We start from the raw sequence: 11,939 nt of genomic DNA on the forward strand, positions 1-11,939 counted from the left end.
CGCTTCACCAACTTTGAACCAACTAATTGGCAATCTACACCTTCGCCCATAAAAATCATGCTTTCAAAATGGGCGAGATAATCCTACTATAAGGTCCATATATGCCATCTCCACTAAAGGATGTGTGTGTTCTGAGATAAACACTTGGTTTTCTGCTGCTCGACTTTCACTTGCTGACAATTCAGGCACTTGGCCACAACGTCTGCAACTTTCTTTTTCATGTCGTTCCACCAATAAATCTCCTTAAGATCATGATACCTCTTTGGGAAACCCAGGTGGATAGAATACTTGTAGTTGTGGGCTTCTGGCATAATTCGCTCTCTGAGCCAGTCTACATTTGGAATGCATAGTCTGCCTCTGTATCTCAAAGTACCATCATCTCCCCTTTTTTCAAAAGCCATCGTCTTATGCATGTGAATCACCTCTTTCATCTATACCAAGTAGGGATTGTCAAACCGTTTCTCTTTCACTTCGGCTTCTAAGGAGGAACAGGTCTTGTTCTACACAACAACTCTGCTATCTTTGGTGTCCGAAGTCGAACTCTTACCTTGGCTAAGAAGTGGACTTCTTTCAACATAGTTGTCTTGTCTACATTTTTCATGAGCTATACTTCCCTCACTTGATTATCTTTTTAAGCACTTCATGAAAACATTTATAGTATTGTTGTGAGCTAAGTCACTGATCATTACTCGGAATATTAGAGTCTCGTACAATGGCACTGCCCTCGTAATACATAACTGGGCATGATTTTATAACTATCTGTGATCACTTTATCATCAATAACTAAGCTCGGTGATCATTCTACTCACTTTATGTTTCTTACACATACTAGGCATATTCCATGTGGTAATTATACAATTTTCCCTTATTACCGAACTGATTTTCTTTTCCATATCCATGCTAACTATTTGGGTTTCAAATCTCTAACTGGACTTACTGAAAATTTTTGCTTCACCCCTTATACCAAAGGTCTTATACTTGCAGATCCTTCTATTTTTGTTGGAATCCAAATAACCTTCCTTATTTTCTGCAATTCTTTGCACTCTACGTCAATGACGACTCATCTCCCAACTTACTTTTGAGCTAGGAAAAACTAAATTATTCACTTAACGAAAAGCTAATGTATTCACACCTATAATACACAATCTTAATAATTTAACTCTGCTCACACTGTCAATCTTGGAGTAACCACATTTCGATAATTCCTAAAGGCTATTCTTCTATAGCTTGTTCTCTCACTGCTAGCTGATTTTTTCCCACTGTAACTGTACTTCGGGTTTAACTTAAACTCTTTGGATTCTAACACATGTTCGATATTTCAAACTATCATCCACTCACTGGAGTTAACCTGACTAAGTGAATCAAATCTTACCTCTACTAGCTCTGCTGAAATTGCTAATTTACTATATTTACTCAAAACTTATTTACTATTCTTTTACTAACAACCTGCTAGCATCATGTTTTCTTGCTCTGCTTTGAATAACTAAGTGAAGTATAAGGTTTATCTTTACTTCCCTCATTATATGACCATATTCTTTTGTTGTACACTATCATTCTTTTGAACTATGCACATGGATCACACTTAGGGAAATTTCATCTGTCTTAAACAAAATTGGAATATCTAACCCCAAACTTTCTATACGCTTCAAAATCACTTCAAACTATAAACCTCCGACCTAAACACATAGTCACATCATGTGAAGGGGAACTACCATATCTTTTATCACAATAATAGCCACTTCATATACAAATTCACTAATATGGTACTTTCTAGTTCTGATTTGGATAAATCTAAACAACTTAAAATCATTCCCTAAAATTCAATGTCGCGTGCTCTTGGTTCTCATTTCGTACATCATATTATTCTTAGCTATATTTACCTTAGGCTCCTTTCTGTCCAAAACTATAGTGATCAATTATATACCCCCTGCAGTTGAATTCTTAACCTGATACACTGTGGGGTCTGACATACGAATACACTGTCATACATATCTGATAAATTACTTCATTCACCATCCAGTGAGTCTTTGGTCATAATCCCTAAAACATGCGAAGATTTTGCTATAATCACTGTTACTTACATTTTTTTGAGCATCCATATGAATCACTGTACTCACAAGTCTCCAGAAATATTGATACACTGAAAATTTGATATTTGGTAAACATATAACTGAATACTGGCATACTGAATAACCATAAATTTGCTAACTGAAAGACTGTATAACCGGTCACTGAGGTAAACTGATAACTATAAGACATGATAGCTGCTTTTGTACTTTCTAATAAGGTTATGCTCTAATATGTACTACTATCCATTGCATCCCACTTTTAATATCCTCTTAAGTTTCATTTACCAACCTGTACTCCATAATTATATCCCAATAGGCAATTATCATCTCTAGGACCTTAGGTTTATCCTACACATCGCTTGGTCATCCAATACGTTTGGAACTCGATAGGAAAAGAAGGTTAACAATTGCTCTAAGCTTCATGGAACGATCTAGAGTAGAAAGAATGGAGACAATCCTGGATGTCTTGGTAGTTAATCGTTTATATGAGTGGCTGGCACACACATATAAAGGAAACTCCACTGAACACGGCTTCATAGACTCCCTAGGACTCTTGAACCTAGTGCTCTGATACCAAGCTTTGTCACGCCCCGAACCTAGACCTGGACGTAACACGGCACTCGGTGCCTGGCTACATGTGACCGAGCGAACCAACTGGCTGGATGAATCAACATGTGATATCATAACATACTAAATGCGGAAGATAAACTAACACATGCTGATATACTGAAAGTCAGAATGATAAAAAACAAAGTGCAAAATACTAAACAACTTTGAAACATATTTGTAATCAACATAGCTTAATATGAAAAGTATGCGACTCTGTCTAGCTATTACTCTAGTCTATGAAGCCTCTAATGAAGTACTGAAAACACTAACTGTCTATAAATACTGAAAGACTATAAAGTAATGATAATGCCTCGAAAGAACTAGGGATCACCAAATAGCTGGTATGAGAATCCTAGCACTCGGAATCATCAACCTGTAAATCATTACCTGCATTGTGAGATGCAGGCCTCGGGCAAAAGGGACGTTAGTACATTTGAATTGCACTGGTATATAAAGCAACTGAAAGAAAGAACTATAAATGCTGAAACTAAGCTGATAACTGAAATGATAACTATTGAAATGGAAACTGAACTGAAATGATAACTGATAACTGAACTGATAACTGGCAACTGAAATGATAACTGATTATTGAACTGAACAAAGGAAGTAAGGATATGAATATTCCCTCTTATGAATGATGAACAACCTGTTTATCTGAATAAGCTACGGCTTCGGGCCCAATATATATGTGCACAAGCTACGGCATCAGGCCCAAAACATGCATAAAGCCCAAACTATAGCCTCAGGCCCAAAACATAAAGCATATAAACTACGGCCTCAGGCCCAAATACTGGTGTTCGACATTCAGGGATTTAAAATTAGGAATTGAGAATCATACTACAATACATAATAGTGAAATACTGAATCATGCTGAGTTACATGATACTGGAATACTGGATCATACTGAGTTACATAATACTAGAATACTGAATCATACTGAGTTAGATAATACTGGAATACTAAATCATACTGAGTTACTTAATACGGGAATATTGAATCATACTGAGTTACATAATACTGGAATATTGAATCATACTGAGTTACATAATACTGGAATACTGAATAGGACTAGAATGAGAAATGTATTCTTGAACTAATTATGAACACTGAAACTTCAACTGTTTATGACATGCTGAGTACGCTATACTGAGACTTAGGGAAATCAAACCCAAGTCTATATTGAATACAAAATAAGCTCACAACGTTCAGAATGAAAGTCATGAACAAGTTATAAAGCTAGAGAATAGAAGTTGTACAACTATTCAAGGAACTAGGCTTAACTATATTTCTGAGGCAATTGATACGTCGTAAAAGAAACGAAGTGTAGGGAGAATCATTAACATTCCCAAACATAGAGAGTTAGTCTCACATACCTCAATTTCGCCCCTTAGTGATACTACAATGATCCACAATACTAAGAACTTTCAATCTACAATAGCAACATTCAACGGAACCCAATATTAGTAACAAATTCCATAACTTAAGCCATTTAGGCATATTATCAAACACCTTATAGGCATAAATCTCTATATCTCATCACCATATAATTAGTTCATCTACCTACCACCATTCATCAACAATTTATCCTATCATCATTATTAGCCAATTTATAACTTCCAAAATCACATATATGACCATCCATCCACACCCAACTAACAAAGTTTCATTAAATAATCATCTTTCAATTTCTATAATAGTTGTGTAATCAAATTGGGAACTTATTGTGACGACCCAAAGGGTCATCATCGTAATTCTTCCTTGTTCCGTGCTTCCGAGGCCTTGAAAACCTCGCTTTTAGTTGCCTCGATTTGCATGCGCATTTCGGGCGCGTAACCGGAAAGTTTTTATGTTAGAATATGTGAATTTTGTGAAAAATTTGATGAATTTTGATATTAATATGCATAATATTGACTTCGGTCAACATTTTGGGTAAACGGGCCCAGACCTGTGATTCGACGATCCCGGAGGGTCTGTAGAAAAATATGGGACTTGGACGTGTGCCCGGAAGTAAATTCCGAGGTCCCAAGCCCGAGAAATAAATTTTTTTGTGAAATTGTTTTCTGAAATTAATTAAGGAAAATGAAGAAGAAAATTGATCGGAAAACTGTGGTATCGGGCTCGTATTTTGGTTCCGACACCCGGTACGAGTCTTAAATATGTTTTAAGCACTATCTGTAAAGTTTGGCTAAAAACGGATGACATATGACGTGTTTCAGACTTAAAATGGGGAATTTGAGTTTTATGAAAGTTGAGAGAAAATCATGTGTTTTGAGGTTTGATTCTATGTATATGATGTTATCTTGGCGATTTGATCGCACGAGTAAGTCCTTCAGATGTTTTAAGGTTGTGTGCATGTTTGGTTTGGAGCCCCGAGGGCTCGGGTGAGTTTCGAGTGGGGCCTGGGAGGTCTTAAACTTAAAAAAAATGCAGGTTCAGGTATTGCAGGTCCGGCGCGGCTGCGGCCATTTCCGCGCGGTCCGCGCTGGCAGCCACGCGGCCGCGGCACTTTTCTGTGCGGTCTGCGTGGTGGGGTTCAGAGGGGGGTGGCCAGGCCACGCACCAAATCAGTGCGGTCCGCGCTGGGTGGGTTCAGAGAGAGCCCACTTCTTCCCTCCCTCGGCGCGGCCGCGGTACATTTCCGCGCGGTCCGCGCTGGCAGCCACGCGGCTGCGGTACATTTCTGTGCGGTCCGTGCCAGTCCCCAGCATATATATAAATTCGGGATTTTCAGTCATTTTTTCCACTTTTCAAAAACCCAAAACCTAGGAGGCGATTTTCCAAACAACTTTTCTTCTCCAAAACGATTGGTAAGTGATTTTTAACTTAATTTCTTTATTCCTTGACATCTTTTAACATGATTTCAAATTCAAATCAAAGATTCCACGGGGGAAATTGGGTGTTTTGGCTAGCACCTAGGTTTTCTACAAATTGAGAAGTTGGACCTCGATTTGAGGTCCGATTTCAAAACAAATCATATATTTGGATTCATGGGGGAATGGGTAACCGGGTTTTGGTCCGAACCTCGAGTTTCGACCACGTGGGTCCGGGGGTATTTTTGACCTTTTGGAGAAAAACCTTGTAAAAATCTATTTTCATGCATTGGGAGTGATTCATTTAGTAATTATTAATGTGATTAAGTAACTTATGACTAGATTCGAGCGGATTGGTGGTGGAATCAAGAGGTAAAGCTATAATTGAGACTTGAGTGATGTTCAAGGCATCGAGGTAAGTGTTTGTTCTAACTTTGGCTTGAGGAAATAGGATTAGGATGTTATTTGCTACTTGCTAATGTGGAGTACGGTGTATAGGCATGGTGACGGTTATCTATGCAGCGGAGTCTAGCATGACCGTGAGTCTTAATTGCTTTTAATTCGAATAATGTGACACAATCTCCTTGTTTACTTGATGAGTTTCATATAATGTGAACGATTGAGGTAGAAATTGTGATTGATGTACTTTTGGAGCGTTAGCTCGAACATGAATGTGTTAGTTGAGGAAGAAGTGATTTAAAAAGAGAATGTGTTGTGAGTACTCCCTTGCCGGGATGTGTAGACTGATATATACTCTCCCTTGTCGGGATATTTTGGGCTGTTAGTTCTACCCTTGTTGGATTAAAGGTATTAAGTTGTTATCCTCCCCTGAAGGGGTCTACTATATGAAGTAAGATATTATATACTATATTATGGGATCGTGTGGCACGCCGTCCACTTGGTTATTGGCCTCCGTTGCCGGTGACATATTGTGCACTGTGATAAAGATGAATTTGGATCGTGTGGCACGCCGTCCACTTATATATGATATTATGGGATCGTGTGTCATGTTGTCCACTTATATATGATATTATGGGATCGTGTGGCACGTCGTCCACTTTTATTTGATATTATGGGATCGTGTGGCACGCCGTCCACTTATATATGATATTATGGGATTGTGTGGAACGCCGTCCACTATATATATAAATATATATAATGGAAACCGAAGTTTCTTCTGTTTATTTCCGATATTTCATTTTTATCTGTTACTCCCCGATAGCATGTCCCCTCCCAGCTTTACTTTGTATTATCTTGTTATTGTTTTTTTGCTCTTATTATATATATCTGTACAGGTTAATTGTGGTAGGTCCTGTCTAGCCTCGTCACTACTTCACTGGGGTTAGGCCTGGCACTTACCAGCATATGGGGTCAGTTGTGTTGATACTGCACTCTGTGCATTTTTGTGCACAGATCAGGGAGCAGCTTTCGGACCGCAGCAGTAGGACTTTTGGGAGATATCTTCAGTCCAGGGACTCTCGAGGTAGCCTAGCTGGCGTTCGCAGGCCGAAGTCCCTTTTCATGTTTTTCGTTGTTTATCTTGTATCAGACAGACATGATGTATTTTCCTTTCAGACATTGTTTGTAGCATTCTGTAGTTGTCCGTGAGGTAGTGACACCAAACTCTTGGTAGCATTTTGGTTCAAACTTCCGCACTTTTGGTTTTCAGTTGTTTTAAATTTAAAGTCTTCTGCTTAGATTTTGTCTCGCTTATTATATTGTTGAAAGAAAGCAGGAAAGGTGTTTTAAACATTTGGCTTGCCAAGCTCCGATAGTAGGTGCCATCACAACACCCGATGTTGGGAAATCCGGGTCGTGACAAGTTGGTATCATAGCCCTAGGTTACTTAGGTCTCACAACTCACGGACAAGCTCAGTAGAGTCTAAGGGATCGGTACGGAGATGTCTGTATTTATCCCGCAGAGGCTACTGAGTTAGGAAAACTTCACTTTGTTCATTCTTGTCGTGCGATTCTGTTTCTCAAGTACTTATTGTCTTTCTACTCTGTTCTTTCACAGATGGCGAGAACACGTGCTTCCTCTTCTACCGCGCAGCAGCCTGAGGCCCCAGCAGCAGCTCCTATTAGGGGCAGAGAGCAGGCCGAGGCTGTGCCAGAGGCCAAGGCTGGGGCAGAGCTCAGCCCCGAGCAGCAGTCCCACTGACGGAGCCTCATGTCGATTTTGAGGAGGAGGTTCCGGCCCCAACTGTTCCAGTGGGCCCAGCTCAGGTCCCAGAGGGTTTCATAGCCACTCTAGTGCTTCAGGACGCTTTGGTCCGACTGGTAGTCTTTATGGAGGGCATTTCTAGAGCGGGTTTGCTTCCCGTAGCTCCAGCCACATCTCAGGCTAGGGGAGGAGCTCAGACTCCCGATACTCGTACTCCAGAGTCGGTAGCTCCTCAGGCTCAGGTTCCAGTAGTTCAGCCAGCCGTGGCAGTTCAGCTAGCTGTGGCAGCCCAGCCAGGTATTGCGGCTCAGTCCAGTGATGGTGCGGCAATGTCCGCGGATGCTTTGTAGAGGCTTGATCGTTTCACCAAGCTCTTCACTACTACATATAGTGGCACCCACTCAGAGGATGCTCAGGATTTCATATTCAGCTGTCATGAGGTTCTATGGACTATGGGCATTGTAGAGACCAATGGGGTCGACTTCGCCACTTTTCGCCTGGCAGGATCCGCCAAGACTTGGTGGAGGGATTTCTGCTAGCCAGGCCAGCAGGGTCACCATCATTGACCTGGGATCAGTTTTCAGAGTTATTTCTGGGGAAGTTTCTTCCAGTTACTCAGTGAGATGCTCTTCGCAGGCAGTTTGAGCGTCTCCAGCAAGGTCCTATGGTGGTTACCCAGTATGAGACCCGGTACATTGATCTCGCTCGTCATGCCATTGTGATACTCCCCACCGAGAGAGAGGGTGCGGAGGTTTGTCGATGGGTTGGTTTAGCCGATCTGTGTTCAGATGGCCATGAGTGCCGGGAGTGAGATTACATTTCAGGAGGCAGCAGATGGTGCCCGTCGGATAGAGTTGGCATTTTCTCAGGAAGGTGGTCATGGGTCTGATAAGAGGCCCCGTCATTCGGGTAGATTCGGTGGTACCTCGTCTAGAGGTAGGGATTCTTATGGTAGAGGCCATCCTTCGAGGCCCTTTCAGTTAGCTCTCCAAGCTTCTCATGGTACACCAGGTGGTCGTGGTTCTCAGCTGCAGTATCCTCACCAGCAGCTCTTCAGTTCACCATCAGCATCTATCAATGCACCACCACTTCGTTATTCTCAGCAGCCGAGGGCTTGTTATACTTGCGGCGATGTTAGTCACATTGCCAGATATTGCCCTCGAGCTTCCATCAGCTCGCAACAGCAGGGTCCTCGCCCGATGATTCAAGCACCAGTTGCCCCACAGCCTGCCCAGCCAGCCAGAGGGCGGGGTAGAGGAATAGAGGTGGAGTTAGAGGCCTTAGAGGTGGAGCTCAGACCGCTAGAGGTAGGGGTCAGCTAGCAGCAGATCATCCCAGGGATATGATTCAGGGAGGTGGGGCCCAGCCCCGTTGTTATGCCTTGCCAGCCAGGACAGAGGCTGAGTCATCAGATATTGTGATTACAGGTACTATTCTGGTCTTTAATAGGAATTCTTCTGTACTATTTGATCCCGGATCTACGTATTCATATGTGTCGTCCTATTTTGCACCCAATTTGGTTATGCCTAGTGAGGCCTTGAGTATTCCTGTATATGTGTCTACACCAGTGGGGAATTCTATAGTGGTGGACCGGGTTCATCGTTCCTGTGTTGTGGTATTCAGGGGTCTTAAGACCCGTGTTGACTTTTTTCTCTTGGATATGGTGGATTTCGACGTCATATTAGGGATGGATTGGTTGTCCCCGTATCATGAGATCTTGGATTGCCATGCCAAGACCGTGACCTTGGCATTGCTAGATTTGCCCCATTAAGAATGGAGAGGGACTCCTGGTCATTCTACTCGCAACGTTATTTCTTATGTGAAGGCTCAACGCATGGTCGAGAAGGGGTGCCTAGCTTATCTGGCTTATGTTCGCGACTCCAGCGCTGAGGTCCCGTCTATTGATTCTGTTCCTATTGTTCGGGAGTTTCCCGAGGCCTTCCCTTCGGACCTGCCGGGCATGCCGCCCGACAGGGATATTGATTTTTGTATTGATCTGGCTCCGGGCACTCAGCCCATTTCCATTCCTCCGTATCGTATGGCGCCGCCAGAATTGAAAGAGTTAAAGGATCAGCTTCAAGATTTACTTGAGAAGGGTTTCATTAGACCCAGTGTTTCGCCTTGGGGCGCACCGGTGCTATTTGTAAAGAAAAAGGATTGTTCGATGAGGATGTGTATTGATTACCGGCAATTGAACAAGGTGACGATTAAGAACAAGTACCCACTGCCGAGGATCGATTTATTCGACTAGCTTTAGGGTGCGAGGGTGTTTTCAAAGATATATTTGAGATCTGGTTACCACCAGTTGAGGATTAGGGCATCTAATGTCCCTAAGACAGTATTTCGCACTTGGTATGGGCACTATGAGTTTTTGGTCATGTCATTCGGATTAACTAATGCCCCAGCAGCATTCATAGTGTTGATGAACTGAGTGTTCAGACTTTATTTGGACTTGTTCGTGATAGTCTTCATTGACGATATTCTTATATACTCTCGCAGTCAGGAGGAGCATGAGCAGCACCTCAGAGCGGTTCTTCAAACCCTGAAGGATAGTCAGTTGTATGCTATGTTCTCAAAGTGCGAGTTTTGGTTGAGTTCTGTCGCATTCCTGGGTCATGTCGTATCAGCAGCAGGTATTCAGGAAGACCCGAAGAAGATAGAGGCAGTCAAGAACTAGCCTCGACCAGCTTCAGCTACGGAGATTCGGAGTTTCCTGGGGTTAGCAGGTTACTACCATCGGTTCGTGGAAGGGTTTTCATCCATTGCAGCCCCTATGACCAGATTGATACAGAAAGGTGCCCAGTTCAGATGGTCAGACGAGTGTGAGGCGAGCTTTCAGAGGCTCAAGGCATCTCTGACCGTGGCACCGGTGTTGGTTTTGCCCATAGGTTCAGGTCCCTATACAGTCTATTGTGATGCATCTCGTATTAGACTTGGTGCAGTGTTGATACAGGATGGCAAGGTCATTGCCTATGCCTCAAGGCAGTTGAAGGTTCATGAGAAGAACTATCCAGTGCATGATTTGGAGATGGCAGCCATTGTTCACGCATTGAAGATTTAGAGGCACTATCTGTATGGTGTGGCGTGTGAGGTGTTCACGGATCATAAGAGTCTTCAGTATTTGTTCAAGCAAAAAGAGTTGAATTTGAGGCAGAGGAGGTGGTTGGAACTGTTGAAAGATTATGACATCACTATCTTATATCACCCGGGAAAGGCCAATGTGGTGGCCGATGCCTTGAGTAGGAAGTCAGCCAGTATGGGCAGTCTTGCTTATATTCCGGTCGGTGAGAGACCGCTTGCTTTGGACGTTCAGGCTTTGGCCAATCAGTTTGTGAGGTTGGACATTTCTGAGCCTAGTCGAGTATTAGCTTGCACGGTCGCTCGTTCTTCGTTATTGGAGCGTATCCGTGATCGGCAGTTCGATGATCCCCATTTGTGTGTCTTGAGGGACACGGTGCAGCATGGAGGTGCCAAGAAAGTGACCTTAGATGATAATGGTGTATTGAGATTGCAGGGGCGAGTTTGTGTGCCCAATGTTGATGGGATTCGAGAGTTGATCTTAGCGGAGGCCCACAATTCTCGGTATTCTATTCACCCGGGCGCCGCGAAGATGTATTAGGATTTGAGGCAGCACTATTGGTGGCGTAGAATGAAGAAAGACATTGTTGCATATGTGACTCGTTGTTTGAACTGTCAGTAGGTTATGTACGAGCATCAGAGGCCCGATGGTTTATTTCAGAGGATTGAGCTTCCCGAGTGGAAGTGGGAGAGGATTACTATGGATTTTGTTACTGGACTTCCGATGACTCAAAAGAAGTTTGATGCGGTTTGGGTTATTGTTGATAGGCTGACCAAGTCAGCGCATTTTGTTCCTGTTGCAGCCACCTATTCGTTTGAAAGGTTAGCCGAAATTTATATTAGGGAGATTGTTCGCCTTCATGGGGTGCCGCTATCTATCATTTCGGATTGGGGTACGGCAGTTTACCTCGCATTTCTGGAGAGCGGTTCAGTGAGAGTTAGGCACCCAGGTTGAGTTGAGTACAGCATTTCATCCCCAGATGGACGGTCAGTCCGAGAGGACTATTCAGATCCTTGAGGACATGCTCTGAGCCTGTGTCATTGATTTTGGAGGTTCGTAGGACCAGTTTTTGCCTTTAGCAGAGTTCTCCTACAACAACAGCTACCAGTCCAGCATTCAGATGGCTCCGTATGAGGCATTGTATGGTAGAAGATGTCGGTCTCCAGTTGGATGGTTTGAGCCTGGAGAGGCTGGATTATTGGGTACAG

General features: G+C 42.9%; 1 protein-coding gene across 1 annotated transcript; it reads left to right on the forward strand.

The window, feature by feature from the left end:
* The first annotated feature begins 8,994 nt into the window (after positions 1 to 8,994).
* On the forward strand, positions 8,995 to 9,423 carry LOC138882756 (uncharacterized). The gene has a single exon (XM_070163386.1). The coding sequence runs from the start codon at positions 8,995 to 8,997 to the stop codon at positions 9,421 to 9,423; it is 429 nt and encodes a 142-aa protein (XP_070019487.1).
* Positions 9,424 to 11,939: the final 2,516 nt, after the last annotated feature.

This window comes from Nicotiana sylvestris, chromosome 12 (genome assembly GCF_000393655.2).
Source record: "Nicotiana sylvestris chromosome 12, ASM39365v2, whole genome shotgun sequence".
Lineage (NCBI taxonomy): Eukaryota > Viridiplantae > Streptophyta > Magnoliopsida > Solanales > Solanaceae > Nicotiana > Nicotiana sylvestris.